We start from the raw sequence: 27,994 nt of genomic DNA on the forward strand, positions 1-27,994 counted from the left end.
TGATCAAGGAGTTCCTATCCTAAAAACTGTTATGACTGTTTTCACTGTTGGCATTGATAGTTTGCACTTCTGAAGGAATATCCTTCTGCATGTGTGACAAAGACTCTTTTGTCTCCTTCTTTCTGGCAAGGCTACTGATCTTTCTGAAGATCTGCTGCAGGGTGTGGCAGACTTGTTTTCAGTAATATCCTTCCAAAAATATTGTTCTTTGGTAGTGGAACACAGCCCTATTTTTTTATATTCTTTCATAAATCCCAGATAAATGGCTATTGTCTAGTGCTGCGAAATATCAGGCTTCCGCTGGGAGATAAATGGATGAAATTCCAGAGGAGCAAGCTAGAGATGGTGTTTATCAACATCATCTAAGTTTTTTAGAAAAGCAAAGGCAAGACGGTAGCACTGCATTACTGTCAATGACATCATCAATGTATGTACAACTTTTTCTAAAATGCCTTTAGATTAAGATGTGCTGATGGAATCTTTTCTTCCAAATGTGTTTCAGCATGCTCAAGCCCAGAAATCAAAACACCAACTTTGCCAATATCCTAACGATTGTATCTGAAGAGACCAACCTTATCTACCTACCTTTCTTTATTGCCATTAAAAATGCAGCTGAATTTTGGAGTAAATTTTGTTGCAGTATCAAGTGACTCGTATCAAATAAGCAATATCCAGTAAGCAGCATTCTTGACTGAGACTTAAGAACAAAATCTGACTCTCCCAAATCTTCCTTGGTTTCCTGTCTGAGTTACTTCACCAGCCACATGCCTCAGATTCTATTCATGAAATAAGGCTAATTCTATTTAAAGCACGTTTTTTTCAGATAAGCAACCAGGAAGAGTTAAATATTATCGTTTTCTCAAATGTGTAATAAATAAAAACAATATTTTTGTCTTTATCAAATAGTTCCTTTGCTCCCACATTGAATAGCTGTAATCTGACTCATCCAGCTCAAAGGCTGAGAAAGTTTGAAAGACCACACGCTTAAAATAAAAAGAATGAATTTCTTTTAAAAATGTAGCACGTACTTTTTTGTGGAATCCTGTTGCTACTTAAGCCAAGATCATGGCACGTTTTAAGGGGTAAAAAGAATAAGAAACTCACAAATATCAAAGCTAATGCTTAAAATAATTCTAGTTCATGATAAAAGTCTTCTGTTCATGAGAAATTGCTTCCCCTGTGGGCAGATAATTGCATAATTGTACGCATAGTCTCTGTTCAGAAGAATATTACCATTCTGAGGTAAACCTAAATAACCTGTGTCAGGCTGTTGTTGTGATTCAATGGGAATTTTATTGTATCCTTAATTCTTGAAGATCATCTTGTACTCTAATAGATTTTTTTTTTATTATTTCAATTTTATTTTATTTTTAAAGTTCAAAGAGAGCTGAATCACTTGCAGGCCAATCTAGCTCTCCTTTGAGTCTTGAAGACTTTTTATTTTGGGCATATGAAACAGTAAAGCAGTTCTTTTTCCAGAAATGAAGTTGAGTTACGTAGCTGTGCTGTTATCTAAGAGATAGGCTTGGTACCAAAATGGTACCTAATGAGTTATTAAAAAAAAAGCCAGTAATTGCATCATTAGAAACAATTTTAAAGGAATTGCACCTCTTGGATAACTAATGTTTTCTGGTGCTTGTGTGCATTTTAACATATACATATATAAAGAGTTACTGGTATTGAAACAAACAAATTTGTTCATGCTGACTTGAAGTTTCCAGGGAAACACATTGACTGGTTAAAAACAAAATTTGAAAAGTCTTTGATGCTGTTCAAGAGACACTGTGCGTTTCCCAAATCCTTCCTGTCCCTGAGGTGTAGAAAACAAAAGCAGGGAATGATAGCAAAGATCTAGACTGATCAGTACAGCATTTAAACAGTACTAATCCTTCTTGTCTCTAGCCTGTCATCTTTTATATAAATATATGTATGTGTATGAAGTAGATAGATTTTTAAAACCCTTGGTCAATAAGCATTTTTTATCCTGTTTTTGTATGTTTTCTGTCAGAGTTGGATATTGCTTGATAGGTCTGATAATGGGTAGTTATTGATGGAATATTTACCTGGTGATTCTTTGTAGAAGTTAATAATAGGAAAACTGAAGATAAAGCGCACCAACCGTTACTCTGCAAAATTAACCCATACTCTTGTTTTTTTAGACCATGCTTAAGTATCTCCATACAGATCTGACTTCCAGTGTTGATTGGGCCAGGTTCTGCATGACTGACTGTATTTAGAAATACTCCTTATTGAAGAGAGTGTAAATCAAAAAAGCTGAGTTACTTTCAGCATATTTAGAAGAGCAGCAGACAGGATATATTGGATAATCAGTTGTGATTGAGCAGTACAGCGAAGTCAGTGACACTCTATGGATACCCATGTTCTTTTTTGAAGTGAGAGCAGAACAGGAAACTTGGTCTTGGGAGGTCTATGCGGAATTGTATGGGCAGATGGAGTTTCCATAGGTTTACACAGCTGCATCTGAGTCAGAATGTGGGTATTGTAATTACATTTCAAAATATTACCCTTATCTCCTGCTTCTAGGGTTTTTAACCCTCTGACGTATTATGTATTGCTAAAATGCAGATGTTGATTCTGGAATACAAATGTTCTCATAGCTGTCCAGTTTACTTTAGAAAAAGTGTGCTTTTCAGTGCAATAGATGCAAATGTACTCTTCGTGTATTCTATGATGGTTAAATAGAGTTGTGGGAAATGATACCCTTATAATTATGGCTTTGTTCAGACTTGTTGTCCACTCCCATTCCCTTTGGAAATAGCTACAGGCTGGCAAACTGTAGTAGCCTTCATTATACTGAATACCCAAAGGCTCTGCTAAAAACTGTTAACCCAAAAATGAGGGTGAGAGATTTCAGCTCTCAGTCCACTTGGCTGTGGTGGTCTCTCCTCTTCTCTGTGCTCCCCTAGTATCCCAGGCTGACTTTGTGTGTAAAGCTTTGTAAGTTTTAGTTTTGAATTTCTTGCCTTTTATTATTTTGCAAACTTTTCTTTTGTTCAGTTTCCATGTGCTTTCCTAGCTAAACCACTTAATAAGAGGCTTATGAAATGCATGTTTTTATGTGCTGTTCTGGAACAGCTTTCCTCGGTGAACGTATAGCCGAATCATTTTTAAAATGTTTAATTGCCTTCAAATTATAGATATACTTTAGCAACCTAAACAAAGAGCATTCTCAGCTATAGCACAGTGGCATAATAACAATGTTTAACATAATTTCAGATGAAGGAGCCTCAAATCCTAGATAGAATATGGGCCAATTTCTGTTCCCTGTTGACTGGGCAGAAAGTCTGACTATAGTTTTGCAGAACAACTGAGCCATGAATCTGCAGCTCCTCTAGCCTTTGAGCAGAGCTTCCTTCAGGGCATTCAGTGACAGCTCAGCTCCACCTCTTCCTGGACATTGGAATTAGCGACTCCAGTTCATGCCTTATGTGACTCCAGTCTATTAGTAACAAATCCTTGTATTTTGTTCTACTACAGTGTTAGTAAATGCAATGCTGTACCATAATATTGTACAATATTGCTGTTAAGATTTTTGAGCATGACCTGGTATCAGATACAAGTTCGCACACCTTCAAATGGGCATCTTTTCCATAAAGTGCTAAGTGATTTCTTAAAACATTTTTCTAAAGTACTGTCTAAAATTGCAGGTATAGCACATCACTTTTCCTTTTGAAAGCTGTGGTCACAGCATTTGGTACTACAGTAACTGCATTGGCATCCTATTTTTCATGACGCTTACTTAGATAACCCAAACTATGGTTTCTGTGTGGTTTTGGGGTACTGCGAGTGGAATCATGGCTTCATGAAAGCTGGTGATACTCTTGACTTTTATGGAGCTAGGATGTCGTGGTAGAATTTTACATTATTTTAATTTTCGTGTAGTCTCTTAACTTTGTGTCTGCTTTAGCAATAGTTTTAACTATGTAGAGCTTTAAGGAAGAAGGAGGATTTTCCTTTTGTTCTGCCAGACTAGAATGTGCAATTCATGCATATATATGTACCAGTGCCATAAATAGCATGCTTCAGGATTACAGTCTTTAAGATCAGATTCAGCAAACACTTACTCACCTATGTGCTTGACAAAGCAGTTTACATCAGCCTTGCATGAAAGCATGTGTGTTTTCAGAATTTAGAGTTAGTCATTGCAAAGAATTGCAAACAAGCTGACTTGTCTCTTGGGCTAGGCAAGTGTGAAGCCTGGGGCTGAAGCTCAGGTGTCATGCTGAGAAGCACTATGATTTTATATTGCCTCTCTCCAAAAAATTTCAAAGTTGGCTGAAGGTTTAACTTTCATGACTCTATGAAAGCCACGTCTAAGCACTTCTGGTGAATGTTTTCTTTCCTCTTTGACAATGTTATTCTTCCTCCTCTCTGGGGGAAGTGAGAGGGAAGAGGAAACCTAAAAATGAGTAACCCAACAATTATTTTTTAAGTGCGCATAAAATCCGTGAACTCAAAGGGGAACTTTTCATACATTAAAATATATCCACAGGCTTTTCACTGAGAGAGTTGCACTGCTTGTAGCTGCCAATGGTGCTGCTACCTTGAGTACAGGTCTGTTCAGAGCGTTGGTGCTGTCTAGTGGCAAGTTACTGCATCTCACATTGCTGACAGAAGAATTAACTGAGGAAGAATGTAATGCTGTATTTGATTAATACCCCTCAAAGAATGGCTTGGGTTATGCTGGTTTTTAAGCACGTAGGTTTTTTTCTAATGCTTACACAGAATTAAGTGGTAATGTTTTTGAGTGTAGTTAAGGTAGTGCAATCCCTGTGACACGGGTGATAATTGAGTGGCTCTTCATTGCAGAAAAGTGAATTGCCTTGGTACCAGGAAGGTGACTTATGTGTGTGAAATCATTAAGACAAGAACTGTTTATATTCTATCCCCAAAGGTTCAAACTTAAGATCAAATGTGATGTGCTGGTCCAGTTAGGCATTTATTGTCCTGAGTCTTCTTGACTGCTATTCCTTTGCCATGGTCACGGGCTCTGAGGCTGGTTAATATCATTGTGTATGACTTCTTTCTTAATCCAGTTCTGACAGAGTGATCTGGTTTTGTTCAAGCAATTATTTTAAAATCCATTCTGTTTTGAGGGGATGCCCTCACTATTTTGTATTGGTTCAACCTTACCTCAAGTACTGTGTGCAGGTTTGGGCACTGCAATTTAAGAAGGACATAAAAATGAAGAGAGTGTCTGAAGGAGGACTAAGAAGATGGCGAGGAGCCTGGAGGTGTGTCAGCAGTGACTGTGGTCCCTGGGTTTGCTCAGCCCAGAGCAGAGGAGCTGAGGGGAGGCCTGATGGTGGCTGCAGCCCCTCACAGGGAGCGGAGGGCAGTGCTGAGCTCTGCTTTCTGTGACAGCGACAGGGCCCAAGGGGATGGCATGGAGCTGTGTCAGGGGAGGGGCACTGGGGGATAGGGACAGGGTCCGCACCAGAGGATGGTGACCTGTAAAGGACATCCTAGCCTTGTAAACCTGGTTAAGGTGGGTCAGACTGATGTATATGTTCACAGCTCAAGAAACCCCTTCACTTCTTCATTTGATGACTTTTGGGTTTTCTGGATTGTGGTTAGCAAGGCACATCAGTTACTGTCAGCAGGTCCAGTGGTTGGGTGCATGAGACTGAGTGGACATACAGACTGGTCTACTACAGTGGTGTCTCCACTTTTGAGCTCCAAGTTGATGAGCTGCATGTCGACTAAGCAGGAATTGTTATGTCTCAGCTGGGCTGTGTGACATTTGCCTGCATGAGAAATTTAAGCTGATGGACACTATATTATTATATTCCTTTAGCTCCACTCTATTTTTTTATTGGCACAATAGTGGCTGCTATGGGGCCCAGCAATTGTGGCTGTAGTTTTCTCAGCTGCCTATCTTGTCCCTTGCTGATTTTAGTGCCTGTGCAACACAAGTAGCTCAAGCAAATATGTATTGTTGCCTACAGATTAAAATGCTGTGGCCAGTTAACGAAGCTGTCTTCACTGGACTTCAACATGATATTCTGGAGGGACGGCTGCTTTGACCAGCTGTGCTATGGGTCTGGTACAGTTTGGTGGGTGGAAGGGATGCACAGGTAGTAACTTGTTAAGCTTTTGTGGAAGTTGTCTTTTTTTGTCTGCACCTACTCTTTTGCAAATATAAGGTGAAATACGTAAGCTCTGCTGTGTGGTTTAAACTCATGTAGTTTACCTTGTGATTAGTTGTTGATCAAGTTTATGATACTAGAAATTGTTTTTGCTTTATTGTGTCTAAGTCAATGTTACAGATGAAGGATTCCAATTAAAAAAAAAAAACAAAAACAAACGTCAATATGGGCCATAAAGTTACGTTGGTCAACCAAAGTATATTGCTGACATTCCTTTTTTCCTATCAAAATGGTGATAGTTGAGCAAAAAACAGCACAGAAGTGCAACAGCCTCTTTGTGAGAATGCGTGTCTTCTGTAACTTGTACAGAATTTATAGCGGAGGTTGTTCCAGCAGATATCCTGCATCTGTGTGGTTTAGAACATCTAAATCAAACTAGAACATCTTATTTTCCTTTTTGTACACCTGGAAACACTGCACATATATGGATCATTTTGATTTATTCGCTAACGTGTGTACCTTATAGATGATGTGGATCTTCTTAAACCAGGCACTGACTGCTGTTTAGCTGCCTGACATGTTTGTAGCGAGTTTTTCTTGCTTTAAGTAGTCTCTTGTTCTGTAGAAGTTGTATGTACATACTGCCCTTCTGGTTTGTTTTCTTTTCTGGTTTGTAGATATCAGTATTACCTACAAGTGAAAAAGGACATTCTTGATGGCCGATTGCGTTCTTCATTGGAGCAGGGAATTCGACTAGCTGGTTTAGCAGTGCAAGGTAAGATGATGTGATCTGCTTGCCATTTTCCAACTACGATATTTTGGGTTGTTCTGGATGTTGACTGGTACTAACTGGGGCCACGTATGACTCCTATTCACAACAGCCAGGTTTTTTTACATATTTAAAAATGCATGGGTGGACTGCTGTTGATGAAATGCTTGTACCCTGAGGGAGGGAATGGTGGACCACATCACAATCTGCAGCTTTCCTTTTTTCTGAAAGCCATGTTGGTGAATTTGAACTAGACTCCAGTTCTAGTTCCAGCCACAAAGTACTTTACAGTAATGAATTTGCTTCACATTCTCTGGTTTAAAGTGGAATTACATCAAAGAGCATAGGAGCAATTTTAATTTTACCTTTAATTAAAAACTCATTTTGCTGTGTAGCGCTATCTGCAATATGAAAGAACAGATGACCATAATTTTTACATGAATTATAAATTAATAAACTGCTTTTTATTCTAAGCCTCGTAAGGACATCAATGAAAGTAAGATCATACATGTACATGGGTAAAGAAGGAAGCCCTGTATTTGTAGAAAGTATATTTCACTCTATCCATGACTATGAGAATTCAAAGTACAATTCCAACAATCATGCACTCAACACTGCACTTCTGGGGGAACAGGGACAAGTACATATATATAATAACAAATGAGAAGATCTGATTCTTGAAACTTACAGGTTCTGTGGTACATCATGCCCTACTAAAATTTTTATATGTGAGAATCTGACTCTTAAAATACAGTTGTTGAAAATATAGAACTTTCAGAAAGTTCTAAATGAAAACTAAGAATCTTCATTTTTCCATTTTGAGTAAACTTTGTAGGAATGCCAGAGCAGCCATGATCTGCTTCTTGCTGCCATTGGTAGTTTTTAAGATGCTTGGCAACTGTCTTGAAAATAGGTTTTCAAAGGTGTTAACATCGTACTCTTTTCTGGCATTGAGAGAACAGTAGATAAAAATGAAAACCCAGGTTTCTAGGTTCTGTCTGTACCAGCTTCCTTGAATGTGTTTGAGAAAGGTATCAGCAGCTGTTTTTTTTTTTTAAATACTCTAAATTGTACTGTCAAATAGCAGTACCTTAAAAATAATGCCAATTATGATTAAGAGTAATATTAATATGATATTTATAGGGCAGTTGTTCTGTTGTAGTATTTTATTGCTTGGTTAAAGCTTGAAGGAAGAATGTTTTCTGTTATATCTTGATATGTTTTATGAATAATGGAAAAGACGTATACAAGATTCTACTCTAAATCTTGTAATATGAGAAAATTAAACTTTGCCAGTATGTAAGTTAATGATAAATAGGCACCAAATATCTTTCTCCGGTCTTGTGTTTCTTGCAGGTTTTGCTGACTTTGGGAGCTAATCTGTAACATTTTGCAGTAGTCACTGTTATCCTGAATTTTCAATGTAATCTATAATATTTCAAAGGCCACTGCATCAAGATCCTGCACTTAATCTTATTTGCTTTATTCATGACCTTGTATTACTCCCTTTGTCTTTTTTGTGTGATGCAACTGAAGATATTTGAAATACTTCTTTTAAACTTGCAGAGTCTGTTTCATGTCCATTTTGATTTCTTTCTGTTTATGTTAAAACATAACTCTGAGGTGAAAACAAAATGAAACTGCATTTTTGGCATCCTGCAATACGTGAAGTTGTCTAAAAGCTTTGAAAGAATGTTTAGTTAATATGATTTATGGTGGGGATTTCCACCTTCTATAATATAAGAATCTTGTAGATGGCGTTTGATCCACTTCAGCTAATATAAAATAGAAACCTCCCGGCAAGATATTCTTTTGATATAAGTTGTTGTGTATTTAAAAAATATATGTTCTTTTTTTTTTTTTTTTTTAAACGTAGTTTAGCCTTTAGGAAGCACTTTCTACAATTTTGAAACTCTGTTAAAAATTCATTTTTTTTAATACAATTGACTTGTTGATCTTCGCTTCCGAGGCTGTAAAATTAAGCATTTTTCATACAATTATGTAGAATTGTAGCAGGGGTAGGCTAAATTCTTTTTGCCTGGTTAGGACTGGGGATATTGGAGAAGCAGAAGTATGTACTATTTTAAAGAGACAGGGGTATTGCGGTCTTGTCAGATAGTAGTATTAATTCGTTGAGGTTACAGTAAGAAAAGAACCTCTTGCACTCCCGATGTTTAAGCACTGCAAATGGTCATAATATAAAGGATCAAAAGAGAGAAATTGCTTGTTGGCTGTTATTTGATCTCTTGTAATAGCACTTCTATTTTCAGGCCCCCGTGTTAAAAGCTAAAGTACAAACAGAAATCTTTGTTCTGGGTTGTGGCTTCACAGAGAACTCACCCACTTGAAGTTAAGCATCTGCGCAAAGACTGAGTGTGGTCTTAACATGTGTAGAAAGTGCTAAAATGAGTAATTGTCTTGTTTTTTCCAGCGGATTTTGGAGACTATCATCAGTTTGAATCTCATGACTTCCTCCGAGAGTATGTCTTGTTTCCTATGGTGAGTTCCTTATCCTCCTGTCTTGTGGTCTTTTATGAGTAATTTCTCCATGCCTCAGAGATGGCTTTGTTGATAACAGAATAAAAGCACCAGCACTGAATTATTAATAGCAGAAATAAACTTTGCTCTGCGATATACTCGATTGCAGCTGGATGAGTAAGAGCTATAGAAATTTAGCCGTTTTTCAGTTCCTCCTAAGTCTCCACTGAGAGTAAGTGTCAACAAAAAAGTGTACTTACTTGAATCAAAAAACAGTTTGCAGCTGTTTAGAATGTTGTATATTAACTGTACTGCAGCATTAGTGACATGGCCAAACAATGGGATATAAAAACTGCTGATGTAATAAGGTTGTGCCACAGGACAAATCATGCAATCTTTGCTCAAGAGAATGTGAGTTTACATCAACTGACTGTTAGACTGAAGTGAACTGTGAATCAATTCTCAAAATGTTCTCCAGGGACTGTGCTGTGGAATTGTTTTAAATTTAAATGGGAAACTAGCAAATGATTTGAATGCTGAGGGAAGTGTTTTAAATCACTGATGGCATTAGGAACTATGGTGATAAATGCCAAGTACTTGTAACCCATGACAATGAGTCCATCTGGGAGAATGGATTAAAAGAAATGGAGGAAAAAAGAGAAAAGAAAGGAGAAAAGAAGCGAAACACCACCACCTTAGATTAAGGCTGTCTTAGTTCAGAAACTCCATGAGCACAGAGCTTGAGCATAAACTTCACAAAATAAAAGAAATTGAAATTCTGTCAGGCTAGAAACAAAATTTGGAAGTGAGATGGGCTTCTCCTGCCCGAATTGTTAATGCCTAAAAATTAAGCAGCTGGTTTCCTTCAGTAAGTGGAAAGACAGAAGGAGAATGATTAAAGCATTTCATCCCATTTACCTTCACTTTTTGACTGCATGGGAACTTCAGTAAGCTGGTAGTCAATTCTCAAGTCTGAAGAGGTGATGTGAAAGTGCAATTTCGAGCTAGCAGACAGAGTTGATTGTTACCTGAAAAAGAAGATCAGCAAGAAGAGGAGAAATTAATGAATATGCAGAGATATGAATCTTTTATACCTAGATCAGGGCTTTGGAATTGACCTTTCACTGAGGATCCTCTGTTAACCTGACTAGTGGAGCAAGACTTCTTTGTTAGGAATAGGTGTTATTCATCTATTCTTGTTACAACAAGAATTCTTGTTAGTAATCGGTAATTGATGATTTTGTATATAGTCGATGGCTTATGAAGTCATGTATGGTAGTATAAGTGGGAAAGATGATGACTGCAAGTACAGACAGAAGGGTGTAGTCAAGCTGTCACCTCATAAATTACACCTACAAAGTTCTTTCAATATACTGATGGTGTTTTTATTTAAAAAAAAAAAAAAATAGGGGAGAGTTTAAGCCTCCAAATGAGATTTCAAGACACATTTTAACGTAGTTCAGCAGTGACTTTTCAGGCCAATATCCTAGAACTTCCTTTTGTGAGTCAGCTGCCTTCGCTGTGTTGTTGTGGTCTGTATGGTGGTAAGTTTTCCTCTCACTACTTTGTGGTATCTAGCCATTCATCCATGCTACTACCAATAAGTTTGACAAGATCAGCAAAGTATTGGCCTTCAGGAGCCTTCAGGAGCCTACTCTTAAATCAGCTGTTTCTCTAGGCATCTCTTTCCCTTCTTTAACTTCTGGTCTCTGCCCTGCTGGGGAGGAGTGAGTAATTCAGCAGTAAATACTTCACCACAAATTCGACAGTTGCTAAGTGCTATAGATATAAACTAGTCCTGAAGCAAGTGGGAGTATTTCAGCAAATCTCAGGCACACTAAGAGCCTCCAAGAAGAACATTGCCATAAATTCATTAGTGAAGAGAGACGGTGCATGAGGGAGGGGCAGCTACCTTTTTACTGTTTGATCTTGTGAGGCTACAATGTGTGTCAAATGGCATTTCTTCAGTAGTGAAAAGAACAAAGTTATGTACACAGTACACCCCACAGGTGTGTAGCTGTGCATAGGCATGTACTGTGCCATTTTTCATTAGCACGCTACCACTTTCACATATTTTTGTGACAGAAGCAAATATCAGAGGGAGGGCCTCGCTAAGCAACAAACAAGCAGTGTACTTAAGTACTTTACATGCAGTTTTAAGGCTTTTAAAAGTAAAAATAAGAACTTAGACATTTTGCAAGAAAATGTTTTAGCTTCCTTTTTGTTGTCTTGAATTTATGAACAGACTTCCTTTATTAAGATTCTCCCAATTATTTCAGATTTTTTTCTACCGTATATATAATCTAATTTTTGGAAGAAAAAAATTCTACTCAGAAATGTGTCACAACTTTAAAGTGAATTCCGTTACATAGTAGAAAAGATAGCAAAGTTTTTGATCCCTGTTAACACAGGGAAGGCAGTACCTGCAGGCTGCAGGACAGGAAATATCCATACGTTCAGTTTGCATGGTGTGTGGATTATTTTGGACTGTTCTGAAAGGTATATATTCATTTGTAGACTTCCAAGTGCTTTTCAAGGCTTGTTTGCTCCCTATCCAGGAAAAGATCTCTTATCCATGCTCTGCAGTCTGTTCTGATTTTTGCAAGAAAAAACCCCACCTTAGCACTCTCTTTAACAGTATCATTTTACCCCCAAAATAACCCATCTCAGACCATGATATTTTTCTTGCATGTCTTCGGCAACTCCTGCTCAACGATGTGCCCTGGATTTCAGTGCAGTTGGTGCTAAGCTCCTTCTCTGTAACTGCCTCCAAGAGGACAAACAGGAAACAACCCTAAAGCATGCCATCGGAATTCCTGTTTTGCATTATGCTGTCTCTTTGGATGAGTAGTTTTTAATGCTACTTAATATTTTTATAGGACTGGACCCAGGATGAAGCTGTCCTGGAGGAACTGACTCAAAAGGTTGCACAAGAACACCGAACACATAGGTGAGCTTGATATGTGAAGATTCAGCTTTACCACCTTTTTTTTTTTTTTTTTTTCTCAATTGTCCTTCTCCTTCCTGTACTCTCCTTCTGCCCCATCCTTTCCTTGCAGTGGTAACTAACTTTTCTCCATGTTACTGTTATGCTACATCTAGCTGGATTTTTAATTGGTGTTTGCCTGTTGGGCACGCAATTTTGCCATGGAATTCCATCCCACATAAATGCACATTTCCACCATCAGGTGAAAGGAACATGTGTAAAGCTACTTGTTATGTACTAGACTTCTTTTTCTTTTCGGTTTCATTTAAATCTGGGTGGTGAAAGACCTCCATGACTTGAACAGGGTGGTCCAAGGTGGTCTCTTCAAGGGTTTTCTCTTACTCGAGAGAGGGAGGGATACATACCCTCCCAACATAATGTAAATGAAAATGACAAAATGCACCTTATCTTGTTGAGTTTTAAGTCTCCTTGTAGAAAAATTTAAATACACAGTCACTAATTAATAATCTACATGTTAGTCCTTAAGTCTTCCTTTGTAAATAGACTTATTTTGTGTCGTCTAGGTGTCCTGATGGTAAAGGTATTCAATCCTCTAGAAAAATGACATTGTCTGTATGTTATTGGAAATTATCTTTCACGTTATATTGGTAATCTACATTTAAAGCTCTATTCTGTCTATCTATATATGAAATGTAGTTGGAATACTATATGAAAGATGCAACATTCCCAATTACATGACAAAAAAAAAATTGGTTCTAAAGGTGCAAGTACCAATATGAGTGGAAGGGCATTCTCAGTATGAGTTTCAGTATAAGCTTGGGCCTTTGATGCAACCAGAGGGTTAGCTTCCAAGCTGACCATGAATAGACCTTATTTTGTTCTTCAGTCTTTGCCCAGGGCTGCTTGTGCAATCTTGGTTAACTCACGGATTTGAAAAGTAAGATTTCCATCCCCTGCTGTGCTCTTTAGAGCTATTTCAGCATCACAAAGGACAAATACTTATCCTTACTTCAGCAGGTAGATCAAATTCCACCTGCGTTCTCTCCCTGTTTCTCTTAAGAGTCTAGTTCCTATATTTCTGTTTGTAAGCTATACTAAGGAGGAGCAAAGAGGAGAAACATTAATTGTGACCTTGTTTTGGAACAACCTGCAATCTATTCTGACCTGCTTTTGAGAACTGAAGTCTGAATTCCTGAGCTGTGACAGGAGCATGTGCAGATATGTGTGTAGAAGTTTTCAGATGGTTTGTTTTCTGTTATGAAAGAGAACCTTCTAAAAACTTTGATTATTGCCTATGTTGCAGCCAATATGAAAATGTAGGTCTTCACTTTTAAGTCATTTTAAGGAACTTCAGTGAGCTTATATGCTGTTAATGCAAATTAGGACTCTGATGGCTCAAATTGGCCATCCAAGACTAGACACAAAGACACAATCTAATGCAACAACCCGATGTTTAATAAAGCCTGGAAAAACATTTGATGCAGTGAACAATGGATCAGTTCAATATGTTCCTCCTATAGTTTGAACTATGTTTTATACCTTACCTTAGCAATGTACAGTAAAATTACACCCCTTACTGTTTGTGATGCTATCATTGAAAGTTGAGTTTGTGTTGTACATTTCTAGCCAGCATGTCCAAAACATCCTCTGAAGTGGTCTGTGAATCTGCCATTCTTTTCACTAATATATTTTATGTGTATGTGATATCAAAACATTTGCTGTTGTTACTCCAATTGCAGTGGCATTACAGCAGCAGAGGCTGAGCTAATGTACATCAATGAAGTGGAACGCCTTGATGGGTTTGGACAGGAAATGTTCCCTGTGAAGGTATGTTAGCATATATAAGAAAGAAATCCCTACATCCAACTATGCAGTGGCCTTTGTAACACATGTGCGTTGTTCATCCAGAAGACATGAGAGTTGTTTCACGGTTCTAGAAGATGAAATGGTTTCTGGTAGTTTGGAATGGAGACTGCAGCATGAGGGGGTATCCTACTGCTGTCAATTCCCCTCCACCAAAATCCTTTTGACACAAAAGGCTGTATGTGCCAGGGTCTGTCTACCATGCATGCTCCCTTGGGAAGCTGAGATGTTCCTGGGGAGAATGACTGGGGCAAATAAACCTCAGTTCTGGTCTTATTTCACAGGATAGGAGGCTAAGACCTTTTTTCTATCTTTCTAAGTTGCTATTTATTAAGCTTTAACTTTACCCTTTCCTTAATTTCTTACACCTACACACAGGTCCTCCAGACAGTTAAAACTGAGAGGGTTGTTCAAGGTTTAATTTGCAGTGGTAGTCAGTTCCCCTTTACTGGAAGCTTCTTTCTGCCGTGTGCAGTCTGACTCCATTGCTATATGTGAAGCTAGCGAAGAGTTGGTTTTGTCAATTAAATGTAGAAAAACTTTGTCAAGATCATTAAGCTTTTCTAGCAATAAGAAAAAGCATTTTAAAGAGAAGAACTGTAAAAGGTAACAGGAGCACATATGGGATCCTGCAAGAAAATGTGGACAGACATAGAAAGTCAGTGGTTTTTGAAAAGCATTGCAAGAACAGTGGACGGTATACGATGCATGCAGATGAGTATTTAAGCAATAATTGCAAAGCAATGCAGGCTGTATCTGTATAAAGATACAAGTATGTCTTAGGATGGCATGCATAGAATACTTTGAATGAGGAAGTGTGATGGGTAAGGTTTTTGAGATGGATGCCATCTCCAGGTATGGTCTGGATTCTGAAATCTGTTTTATCAGGTGACTGGAGGAATAATGAGTGTGAATGAGGACTGTTGCTTTTGAGAGTCATAAGGATTCTAGATAACTATAATCACAGTTATAGGGTATGTGAGCTGTTACATAACAAATGCCTGTGGTATCTTTGTTGTTTCCTACAGGAGAACCTTGGGCTCATTTAGCCTTAATCTATTCTCACTTATCAACATAATGAATCCACCTAAGTGTTAGGTGCTTTGAAATAATGAAAATCAGAGTCCTGTAAAGCAGCAAACTATAGGTTAGTCAAGGGTTAGTCCCACATTCATCCTTGAGAATGGCTTCTGTTTGGTAGTTCAGCACGTGTTCTTGCGCATGCCTTTGCCAGTTTCTTGATTAATCTAAATATATACCCTTTTTGTGCAGGATAATCATGGAAATGACATACACCTGGGTATTTTCTTCATGGGAATCTTCATAAAAAACAGAATTGGAAGGACAACTGTGATCTATAGGTAAAAGCTAGGGACTTCAGCATTTAAAGTGATCTTCTTTTCAGAGCTCTGTGTGTGGTTTTTTTTTCTTCTTTACTTAAATATGTGACTTCAATAGTGCCAATCCTCTCGCTAAGGAGTAGTCACCTCACTGTTTTCAGCATTGGCCTCTTGGCCGTAAGAGATGTGATAAAGAATAATTTCTGATGTCCCTGAATGGGTTTGATGGCAAGAAAGATCTAGTTGTCTGTCATGTATCATGTTCTACTTACAAGGCTTTGATCCTTTTTCTTTTCTTGCCTTTGTGTCTGCTTCTTTGATGCATCTGAATGCAAATCTGTTAAACCTCACTGCTGGCAGCCTAGGCACTCAATGTTTCTGAAAATCTGGTTTCCATATTTAGGTATCCCACTAAAAAAACTGAACTTTCTCACTGCAGTTTTGAAATCTATGTGTCTGTCATTTACATGTTTGTACAACTGTTTTGATTTTTAAGAATACTAACGCCTTTTATTGACCTTCTCTTGTGGGTTTTGTAACTTAAAAAAAATTGTTATGTATGAAAGTGTTGCAAGAAGTCTGCTACTGTTGAGTATTTCCATTAATGTTGATGTTAATGTGGAGTGGATTTTTCCTATCCTTGTTGCTGTTAGGATATGAACCTGAACATTAATTTATGAGGTACACTCATTTTTAGTCATAAACTAAGGCTTGTAGCAGACTTGAACAAGAAGGGTGTTGGCTTTTATTTGTTGTTGTTTTGCTTAGCTTTGTTTGTTTTGTTTTCACCTAAAAAGGGCATTAAATGATTATCTTTGAAATTGTCAAGTCTCTTTTCCACATGGCTGATGTTTTACGTGTGTAATTCTGTGAAGAAGTTAGGTAATTCTTTTAATTGTGCCATTCTGAGGACATCTTAAAATGTAGTGTCAAAAACAGAAGTTTCTTAAATGTAGAAATGATAGCTGGTGCTGGGATCCTTATTCTTGCAAATATGCACTCCAAGCATCCTGCCATGACATGAAGAGGAATGCATGCAAACAGAACAAACAAGTCCTTTCCATCCCCATGGATTGCATGCAATGTACACCAGTGCGTCTGTCTGTCAGCTATTTGTAAGAAGATTGTAACTCCAATCTTGGGTAACCTGACAATTACTTGAAAAAAAATAAAGTGTGAATGTTAAACAGAGTATTAACATGATATGCATAGCCTATGTAACCATGCTGACAAGTTACCCTTTTTTAGAAAGAATTGTCTCTGTAGGAAAGTTGAAAACAGGAGGAATGGCAGTGTAAGGAAAAAAAAAACAACTCCATCTGTTTGTAGTCAAGCAATACAAAAATGCTAGTGTTCGGTATATTTATTGCTAATGTGTTTTCAGTGTACATTCTGTTGCAATTCCTGAAGTCAGTGTTTTTAAAGAGAGCTTTTAAATTTGCTGCTTCAGGTTAAGAGCTGAAAAATCTGTTTCTCCTTGAATCGGAGCTTGATTTCCTTGTTATCCTGGCCATGTTTCTTCACCAAACAGCTACTGAAAAAGCTTTCCCATAAAGCAGGACTCATGTTGACTAAGGGATTCTTAATGCATTTGTGAAATGCTTGAATGTATGTGTTGGCAAACTGTACCACATTTTTTTTTTACTCTACAGGTGGAATGACATTGGGAATATTGCACATAACAAGTCTTCAATTGTTCTAGAGCTGATCAACAAAGAGGAGAATGTGCTCTTTCACACAGTAAGAAAAAGATCTAATCAGTGTTATCAAGAAATCTGCTTATATAAAGCATATTTATTAAAAACCTTTTAAACTTTAATTCTAAACATACTTAAGTAATAATATGCTGGGAACTTTGCAAAAAAACTGAAGTGCTTGTTCATTGAAACATCTGTGGTGCCACACTGCCTGTCATGCTGGCACGTCAATAGCAGCATAAGAAGTTGTAGAAACAGTAGACAAGCTACCACACGTGCATGCACTGGAACTCAAGGAGTGCAGTACTGCTCTGCACTTAAAATTGTCTACATCTCACTGAACCAAGCCTGCGTAGAAACTGAACCAGCAACTTTCAGCCATTTTTTCTGTTGTCCTTTTCTCCTTCCATCGTGACTTAGCAGGGAAGAGGCAGCATGCAAAGGCATGCCACACTACTTCAGTAATTCAATGCCTTAAACATTCTTGAGGGCACTAGACATGTTCTTGGCAGTCAGATTCTGTACATGGCGGACCTTACTAAGCATTACTATGATTGGATTTGCTATTTCTTGGTAAGAATAACAAAATGAATGATTACATACATTTTTTCTTTTTTCTTTTTTTTCCTTTTCCTTGCGTTTAAAGGATGATCTTGAAAATGCTAAATATATCTCGCGGCTGTTTGCAGCAAGACATAAGTTTTACAAACAGAACAAAATCTGCACAGAGTGAGTACTCTTTCCTCAGAATTATATTCTGTCACCCTGCTTTGGAAGTGCTTGGAGTTTTGGTGTGTCTGGCTTTGTTGTTTTTTGCTAGTCATCTGTGTCAGTTATTCTGCTCTACTTTGCTGTTTTTTTCTTTCTAGTTTTAACCATTATCTAGAACAGAAGAGTGAGGTAAAAATTTAATTCTGAGCCCTCAGAGGCTGGATTTATGAGCTCTGTTGGGTCCTGCTCCCTGAACAGCCAAATCTGACAGAGTAATGAATTGAAGCCTTTAGTTTCTGTTGTTCATAACAACCCGGAGTGCTAGTATAAACTGGATTGAAAGGTGACTTACGTTAACATGCCAAAATATGAATTACAGTAGCATTTTAAGGATGTGCTATGCATCTAACAAGGTTGGTGGAAAACACAGGATATCCTCTTCTAATTTGGATAGCACAATTAATCTGCTTCTTATGTGCACCAAGCAGGAGGGAAACCTGGGAAAGTTCATTTGCATAGGCATACAAGCACAACTCAGCAGAGACTAAATCTGAACCCAGAGTCTTTTATAGGCTCTGCTTTGAGCACTTACTAAAAAACTGGTCGTGAGCTCATTCTCTCTCACAGGTTTATTCACTCAAACTGAAGGAGGAATTCATAAGACTTTAGTTGTAAGTCAAAACTAAGTTTATTAGCTGAGAATGCTTCTTTTGTACCAGCACGTGGCCAATTTTAATTTGAGACAAATTTAGCTTTAATAAGTCTAGAGTTTTGTGAGTATTTCAAAATATGCCAGATTTGTATAGCAATGGGATCATGAATCCATTGCAAAACTTAAGTTTAGATAGCTAGGAGGCTATGAAGAAGTCTCATCAAAAGTTCTAGTTAGAGCTGGACATCCAATCTGTTCAGCTGGGTAATACTGTCTGTTGGAAAATAAAGCCAGTGACGAAGGGATGATTGGAAGGTCTAACTTTCTAGTATTACATGTGCACGCAATATATAAGCACATGGTGAATTGCAAGTATTGGAGAGACTGATGAGGTAAACTACACACGGTGATACTTTTGCATACAGAGAAAGATGTCAATTAGATTGCAGATAATGCTTGCCCGTGGAAGTTGAGCAGAAGACCAGAAAAGGCCTTTGTTAGCAGTGTATAATGCATTACAATAGCCCAGTGCTAAATTTAATACTTTGAGAAGAATTGAATTCAGAGAAGTTCTTATTTATCTCTGCTGTGACAGTCAGAAAAGAAAACAAAATGCCATTATTTGTTGTCTGAGAATTATTTCCCCTTTAAACTGTTTATTGGGGTCAGCAGAGAGGACTATTCCATTTCAGTTAATAATCTACACTGTAGAAGCAATAGCTTTTACTCATGGTTATTTCTGAACACTGAGCCGTAAGTATGTGGATATCATGAATTGGGTGTATCAGTTTTGCATACAACTTTCAGATATTTGAATTAATAAAGATAGGGAACATCAGGAGATCAGTGGAAGTAATAACTGGAGTTTGAATGTATTTCTGCCACTACAACTGCTTTCCTTCCTACCACAGTCTCATGTAGTATCAGCTTCTTGTTAGGGCCACAGGTATTGATGACTGCATATGCCAATGTGTGTTTTCTAGCCGAGTAATTTTCCTGACCTCTGTGTTAAAATTGTAGTTGTTTGCTTTCCTGTGAGCATTTCCTCTAATTGCACATAACATCATTCACCAGATCAGAAACTGTAGGAGGAGAAATTCCACCTTTCCTCTCTTCACGTAAGCACTATATTTCTGCCTCCTTCAAATTATTTCTTTTATTTCATTTTCTTTCTTCCACATTCCTCCTTCCTTCCACTTTGCATAGCTATTCTAACACTGTATTTGGTCCTGCTGGTATTAACCAGTTGCTTTTTTCCTCCTGATCTGTGTGCATTGCTTTGGAGTGATTGCTATGAATTTCATAAAATTGTATTTTTTTTACTATTCACATTAAGTCATCTAAGACTGTGCCTGTATGACATGTTCAGTTTTTATTGCTTAAGAGACTTTTTTGTTTGATTCATTTTCAAGCCACAGTTGTTTTTTTCTTGTGTTTCCATATAAGCTAAATAGAATAATAATAGAAGGCATGTATGTTTTGGAATTGGAATACTGTATTTAAAGAAAGATCTAAAATATTTTCATCTTATTTACATTCATTTAATCTCATATATGAGCAGTATTTACAGATCCTTCATCTCTCATTCTTCCCCTTCATTCCATAATTAGAATTGAAATAGTGTAGACAAGCATTTCTCTTTTTCTTCCACAGACAATCAAGTTCTCCTCCCCCTATCCGACGACGGCCCACTTGGAGTAGATCGTCCTTGGTATGTATTGTGGTGAAGTCTTTAAGAGTGTCTGTACCACTTCTGATGAGATGGGACATTGTGTAAGATGGAATACTTTCTAAATTTCAAATAAGAACATAAAATCATTTATTGTAGGCAATATGATTGGAATGAATTTCAAGGGTGTGGCTGCCCAAGTTGATTAGTTTAACTGGATAATATCATCCCTGACTCTCTTAAAATTACAGTCTTCAAGGCACTATATTTTTACTTGCTCTGCAGAAACTAAGAGTTTTTTCTACAGGATTGATACTATATTCTAAAGAAAGCAGTCCTCTACAGCCTAGAAATAATGTGAACCATCTTTTGCTAAATACGTTGAGATCCATTCGCTGCATTAATTTTACAGCTTCTTGTGTTTTTTCAGTGACTTGATTTTTGTACAAAATCTATGTTTAATTTAACTCAGTTTACTCTGTTTCTAGACTTGAGTGCCTGTTCTCTCTATGAAGTCACCGTTATTTTAAGTAAAATTTTTATCATCAATCCAAGACTGTTTCAGGGTTGTTTTTTTTTTTTTCAGTCTGCTCATTTCCGTTTGAAATGATAAATATTATAATTCTGACCAAAGGAAAAAAAAAAAAAAAAGCACAAAAAACTTTTTTCCTGAAATCCTGACAAAAAAGAATATATCTGTGGGAATATTCCCCCTCTGGCCTGGTCAGTTCTAAGGATGCTTTTTTGAATCTAATTTAAACATCCAGTATGTCATTATTTCTTACAGTAATTCAGAACCCATGAAGTAAGAGTAGCAACACTGTTGATTCTTTACAGCACTGGTACATAATGAGCAGAAAGCTTATGAGGGCAGGAATGTTTTCTTGATGTCCTCAGGATGTGATAACTGCTAGCAAAAATGTTCCAAAACTAAGACTAAGCAGTACTGATATTAGGATAGTTTTATCTTTGCAGATTTCAGTGCAGACTATTTTTCTGAGTGCATATGCATTGCCATAGCCCATTAGCTCTAAAAGTTGCATTTTGTGTTTCCCAGCCATTTGCAGGAAACCTCTTGTTGCTTTCTTTATCCTTTCATTCTCAGCTTGTTTCTAGGGTGTTTTAATACAGTACACAGTGGTTGTGTATTACGTTCTCTTAAGCACACTTAGAGTATTTTTAGTATCTGCTAGTTTGGCCCCTGAAAGTGGCTATGAAAAAATTAAAGTGAAGAAATGAAATGTGCTCTGTGTTCTTATGCTACAGCCTCAGATATATCACAGAGGGAAAGAGAGAGCCTTCTTCTATTAGATACAGATGAAGGTAATCTATGTGTTAAGAGCAAAACTAAATCCCACTGCTTGATTGGTTTGAAGTGGGCAACAAATTAAAAAATAATAATAATAAAAAAAGGAGGATCAAAATTAGGTTTGTCTGTTAAAATTTGAACGGGGCTGCTGACCATTTGTGTTGAACCTTAATGTGTTCATAATTGTTTTGCTAACTTGTTTGAGCCATTCTCTTTGAGGAGAAAAAAAGAAAAAAAGAAAAGAAAGCCCTTCTGGCTGATTTCTGCTCTATATGCACTTTTATATGCCTGCACATTCACTTGTCTTGTGTAGTAATAAATCAGTAGGCATAAATGATAGTTGAAGTGGAATTTTTGGAGTGAGGCTGTACCACTTGACTGAGAATCATGTTTGTTATTTTCACGGTAAGACCCTTCATATGGTTTTGACATCGTGGGGATCCTATTAACTATTATTTTAAGGCCACTTCACACTTTCTTTTCACAGCAAAACTTCCTCCATGTATGTCATATGTTTGTTGTTGTTGTTTTTTAATCCAAGTGATCCATAAGTTGGGTATTGAAGTTCTCCACGACTGAAAGCTTTCAATACTGTTAATACAAAAGAAAATTTAAAAGAAAGAAAGGGAGAAAAAAAAAAAAAAAAAAAGCCCAGACCATATGCATACATGCAGGTAGCTTCAATACTGTCTGGTTGTATAACAAAGTCAACTATCTGATCCAGATCTACAAATTTCCAGTAGAAGTAACTCTCTCCTTCCATGTTTCCTCCACCCACTGTTTTTCCATTTTCTAGGCTTTTAAGCATCTTGATTTGTTCCAGGCTAATCTCTCCTACATGGGTTGTCAGGATTAGTCTCCTTTACCCAAAATGTTCAGTGAGAGTAGAGTTTTATAAAAGTAATTCATCTAGCAGAAATATTTCCTGTTATCTTCCAGCCCTGGCTTAAGAGCCATTTCATATGCAAGAATTCATATGTGCACTCAGTTTCTTTGATTCTCATTCTGTCTCCCCATTTACACAGAAAATGTAAATTTAACCCCTTCCCCATCCCCTCTTCATTGGCAAATTGTTCCTTGGTGTTGATTTTGTGCATGTGCATGCAAAACTAAATCATTTGGTGTTTCTTTTTGGCCTTGGGCATCCACAGAATTCCGTCATAGTTTGAACTACTTACATCAGCTTAGGTGACAATCCCTTATTCTGTTGTTAAGGAATAGAGAAGAGCATCTTCCTTCTCTCCCTTCTCTCCTTGTATATCAAAGTATGCTTTCATAAACTCTGCTCAGCAGCTCCAGACAGGACATTACAGTGCAGGTGGTGAACTGCAATTGCAAAATGTATGAGTTTACTGGTGGACAAAGTAGAATATGGCATCAACTGTGACTTATTTCTCTGTAAATAACCCTGATTTAAAATAACTGATTTAATGCTGAATTCTGGGATCCTTTTCTGTTAAAAAGGCTTTTCTTCATTGAATCCAATATTCAAGTTACCTGCAGTTAGAATCTAAACCCATCTGTGCAGATGCTGCTTGTATAACAGCGTTCTAGGTCCCTGAGTTTGTTCTATCTTCAGCTTTTGACCCGATTAGGTGTTTGGGTGTTGCTTTTTGTTTGTTTTAATTCTTCAAGGACCAGGGCTTTCTGTAAATCTTCTAAGTGAGATGGAAATCTGAATGTTGTTTTCTGAAGCGGTTTGCTATAAATGCATCTAGCTGATCAATTTTGGACTTCCTAACAAAGCTTAAGAATTTACACATGTTGAGCATGCGTGCTTAGCTGGGTAGGAAAGAGCAGTAATTGGTGGGGAGGGCAGAGAATCATTTTTTCTACATTTCATTTGCAAAAACTGTAGCAAACTGAGTTCCTAATCCTTTTCTATATTGTGCTTTTATTTCAGCCTAGACAACATCCATTTATACTGCCTCCTATGCATGTCCAGTGTGGAGATCACTACACTGAAACACATAATTCACAAGGTACTTAGAGCATATGTATTACCTCAAATGGACCTTAATTGTATGTGTATGCAGAGAAACTCCTATTCCTTGTATCTAGATTTCTAGTACTGCTATGATCATATTGGAGCTGCTGCTGAAGGACAGCTAGCAGCTCTTGAAGCTACTACTGCAGTAAGTCTTGTGTTTAAAGTCAAATTTCAATTCTAAAATACTTTTGCATGATTATGTGGACCTTAAACTTGGCATTCCAGTTCAGCAAGCTGAAAAAATAATTTCTAAAGGAAATCTAATGGCTGAACTCAAAGGCAATGCCAGCTGGGGGTGGAGAGAGAAATGGAGTGAAGGAAAATGAAACAGCAAAACATCTTTTGTTGCAGGAGTAGTCAGTGTGCCATGGTGACAAAACTCAGTGTATGTCTGCCTACATTATACTTACATATTGAAGTAGAGTTAACCACTTTTACCCCCGTGATTAACAAATAAATCCTCTAAGAGGTTGCACCAGGTTACTTTGATCAAGGCTGGGAATAAATCAAGAGCCTCTGAACACGTTGAATTTCACACCCTTAATCACACCCATACTGCCTTTTGGAATACATGCAGCCAGGTCTGTTTGGCTACGTTCTCTGCAGTTCCTGAGAACTAGAGTTGAAGTGCTCTCACTGGTAGAGGAACTCTGAGTCATGCCTGATAGTATTCTGAAGTTATGGGTGTGTGACTAGTTTTAAGAAAGAATTTGGTATGTTTTGAAATGAGCCAAAATTTGTCTTAGTAGCCGCTACTATTTTACTATTAAGTACAGTCTCTTGGAGGGGGATATTTTTAATTTTAGATGATTTTTTATTTTTTTTTTAATTCAGTCTTGCTACAAATTTCTTGAAATTATTGAAGAACTGAGTTAGTTTCAGAGGCTTGGGAGAGGCTACTTGTTTCTTACAAGTTTTTTGACATGGACTGTCTTGCAGTACTTATGACATCATCCTTAATGTCTTCATTCCATCTTAAGTAGCCTTTGCTGAACTAATATTTTTAGCACATCTGTAGGGCGGGGCTTTTTTTGTTGTTTTTCCTTTTTTTTTTTTTTTCCTTCTCCTTGGTCTTAATACCTCTGTACTTCTATTCCTTAAAACTGTTGACTGGTTTGAAAAGGATCTACAGGTTCACAGTCATCCATTACTTTGGGTAACGGAGAGCAGTGTATCAACAAGAACAACAACAACAAAAAATAACATTTTCAGGATTAGCATAGATTAGCAGAACCAGATTCCTAAAGTGAAAGTAGCATCAGTGAATCCTTCCAGGGTGCTAAGAGAGATGCTGTTCTTCCTTGCCAGGCAAAAACATTTCTTTTTTTCCCTTTTCATGTCTTCCACAAGCATCTGAACTACAGTATTTTGCTAACTGTTGGGAGTGTTTATGGAAGTCATTTCATCTTAGTTCTATGACTCAAGGATGCTCCCAAGACCAAATGTTCCCTGCAGCTGTACACTAAGCTGTCTCTCTAATCATTGGTGCAGACTGTGTTTGCAGCTTTGATAACAAGTCCTTGTATGTTAAACTTTGAATGTTTTTATCTCTGCTCTACACAGACAGCATTTTTCATGGAAATGAAGAAACTTTCTACTGTAGGTCTCAGACCAGCTTGGACAGGTGTCCAGTGGACTTCAGCTACTTGAATGGTAATGGACCCAATGGGAGCGTATGTAGCGCACACAGCATGAACTCCCTGAATCGCTCACAGAACTTCATCCAGGCATCTCCAATGTCCTCAAATCTGAGCATCCCTGGAAGTGACATCATGAGAGCAGACTATATCCCCAGCCACAGACATAGTGCAATCATAGTCCCGTCTTACCGACCGACTCCAGATTATGAAACTGTCATGAGGCAAATGAAGAGAGGAGTGATCCAGATGGATAGCCAAAGTCAGTCTTTGAGGAATCTCAATATCGGAAACACACATGCTTATAACCAGCCAGAAGACCTAGTTTACAGTCAACCTGAGATTCGAGAGAGGCATCCTTATACAGTTACTTATGGGCCTCAGGGTGGTGGCTATAACAAGCCTGTTACCCCCTCTGACCAAATGAACCCTAACAGTGCTGTGCAAAATAAGACAGCGGCCAGTGCCATATCACACACGGTCAGCACACCAGAACTGGCTAACATGCAGCTGCAGAGCAGCCAGAATTACAATACTGCTCATATGTTAAAGAACTATCTCTTCAGACCCCCGCCTCCGTACCCACGCCCACGTCCTGCCACCAGCACACCTGACCTTGCAAGCCACCGGCACAAGTATGTCAGCGGGAGCAGTCCCGACTTGGTCACACGCAAAGTCCAGCTCTCAGTAAAGACGTTCCAAGAGGACAGCTCGCCAGTCGTCCGTCAGTCGTTGCAGGAGGTCAGCGAACCCCTCCTTGCAGTGAAGCACCATGCGGCTGTGAACAAGCGCCACAGCTTGGAAGTCATCAGCAATATGGTACGTGGTATAGAAGCCATGGCATTAAAAACTTTAAACGCTCCTCTACCACGCAGGAACACCTTGCGGGAGCAGGTGCAGCCAGAAGAGTCGGTTCAGATGGGGCATGAAGTTCAACAGGTTCCTCATTACCATCACAAAAAGACCTTCTCTGATGCCACAATGCTGATACACAGTAGCGAAAGTGAAGAGGAAGAAGAAACCACAAAATCTGTGTCACAGATAAGAGCCCTCCATGAGAACATGAAGTACAGTGCTCAGTTGCAAGCTGCCTTGGCTAGAATACCAAATAAACCTCCTCCAGAATATCCCGGGCCTCGTAAAAGTGTCAGCAACGGAGCCCTGAGGCAGGACCATATTAGTGCTTCTGTGGCCGTAGCCAGAGCCAAGGCCATGAGGCCAGGGCCTTCCAAGGCCATCAGTGTGTCTCGGACAGATCAAGTGGCAATAAATGGGTCCTCACTCGGGCCCTCTATCTCAGAGCCTGACCTCACAAGCGTAAAGGAGAGGGTGAAGAAAGAACCTGTCAAGGAAAGACCTGTGTCTGAAATGTTTTCTATTGAGGACAGCATTATAGAGAGAGAAATCATGATGAGGGTAAGTGTCTTCCTTTGTTGTGGGAGCATCTTGAGAATTGGTAATCATGTAGGTCTGTTTACTGACCTAACAGCTTTTTGGCATGTAAACTATGGGGAACAGGCAGGTGGGAAAACATTGATTTGCTTAAAGCTGACCCAGTGGGTCAGCTACAGTTACATGGATCCGGATTTTTATTTTTTTATTGTACTAACGTATGACAATATTGTACACACATATGACATAGTTATTTTAAACTACGGATTAATTTAGAATAAAAACTGTGTATTTAAAGACTTCCGTGCCACTGGAGGCAATGGGAGAAATGAGGTGCGCTTGCATTTCAGTGACTTGTATTTTGAACTTACTTGTGTGACTTGTGGCTTGAAGTTATGCTCTGGGAAGTACAACTGCAGTCACAGAAAACAAGGTTTTTGTTTTTTGTTTTGGAATTTGGCTCCTAAGCAATTTCTGAAGCAAATTAATGAAGCGTCCAAGCGGGCCACAGAAGGAAAGCGTTTGGAATATGCTTAAATTTACATACTACTGTATATTCAAAGAAATTTAGAAAAATTATTTTAACGCTTCTCATTCATTAGTGATTCTTACACTTATGTAATAGTTAGCAGTTAAACTTGGACCTCTACGTTGTATCATGGAAACTGAGTTTACTCCATACAGCATCTTAACCTTCAAAAATAAAATAGATACCCAAATATAAAACATAATATTTCATGAGTGAATACTGCAGATATGGTGAACAAGAAGTGTAAAGGCTCTTTTGAACTTCTGGGTAAGTAAACAAAAAAACCTGCTGAGATGCAGAAATCAAAAGGAATTTTGGATGTGAATGAAGTGAGCTGCGAGGTTAGAGGTGTTTAAGTGTTCCTTTGACTAATGATGCAGATCAGCCTTTGGTTAAAATGTGTTTTAGTGGTTAATTTTTTTTTTATTATTTTATTTTTGGAAGTAGATTAGTTGCCTTAGCATTAGACTTTTAAGGTTGTTTCAGCCTAGTTCAGGTGTCTTAATGCATGTAAATGTTCCCTTATTGTAGGAAGCCTATACTACACTAAAGATGGTTTGAAAAACTTAATCTTCCAAACACAGGCTTTAGCTTGTAAAGAGTCGTAAAAAGAAAAAATAAAAAAAGGAGAAAGACTTGCATTTTCCTCTTTCCTGAGAGTCTAATAAGAAAAGAAAGCACAGAGTTTTTGGATTTTTGTTTTGCCTTTTTTTTTTTTACTCAGTGTTCTGGAGGAAAGCACTGGTGGTGAAAAAGCTCACAGGCTTTTGAAAAAACATGCTGTGTCTGAGGGTCTTCAGGTTCAGTATTATATTTCCAGGAGCTGAACTTGGCCCGTGTGGTGACCACAGCTTTTGTATGCATGCTGAGAACCAGGCTTCCCTAGTGCTCATCTCTTCAT

At 38.0% G+C, this 27,994-nt stretch overlaps 1 protein-coding gene across 1 annotated transcript in view; it reads left to right on the forward strand.

The window, feature by feature from the left end:
• PTPN14 (protein tyrosine phosphatase non-receptor type 14) overlaps window positions 1-27,994 on the forward strand; it is a 109,127-nt gene that overhangs the window by 60,871 nt on the left and 20,262 nt on the right. The window contains exons 4-13 of the mRNA XM_085219248.1: window positions 6,788-6,885; window positions 9,311-9,378; window positions 12,237-12,307; window positions 14,044-14,131; window positions 15,440-15,528; window positions 17,160-17,247; window positions 17,851-17,933; window positions 20,221-20,278; window positions 23,449-23,527; window positions 25,099-26,588. Of these exons, the coding sequence (XP_085075374.1) occupies window positions 6,788-6,885; window positions 9,311-9,378; window positions 12,237-12,307; window positions 14,044-14,131; window positions 15,440-15,528; window positions 17,160-17,247; window positions 17,851-17,933; window positions 20,221-20,278; window positions 23,449-23,527; window positions 25,099-26,588 (2,212 nt within the window). The remainder of the gene's footprint in view (window positions 1-6,787; window positions 6,886-9,310; window positions 9,379-12,236; window positions 12,308-14,043; window positions 14,132-15,439; window positions 15,529-17,159; window positions 17,248-17,850; window positions 17,934-20,220; window positions 20,279-23,448; window positions 23,528-25,098; window positions 26,589-27,994) is intronic.

This window comes from Meleagris gallopavo, chromosome 2, assembly GCF_905368555.1.
Source record: "Meleagris gallopavo chromosome 2, MGAL_WU_HG_1.1, whole genome shotgun sequence".
Lineage (NCBI taxonomy): Eukaryota > Metazoa > Chordata > Aves > Galliformes > Phasianidae > Meleagris > Meleagris gallopavo.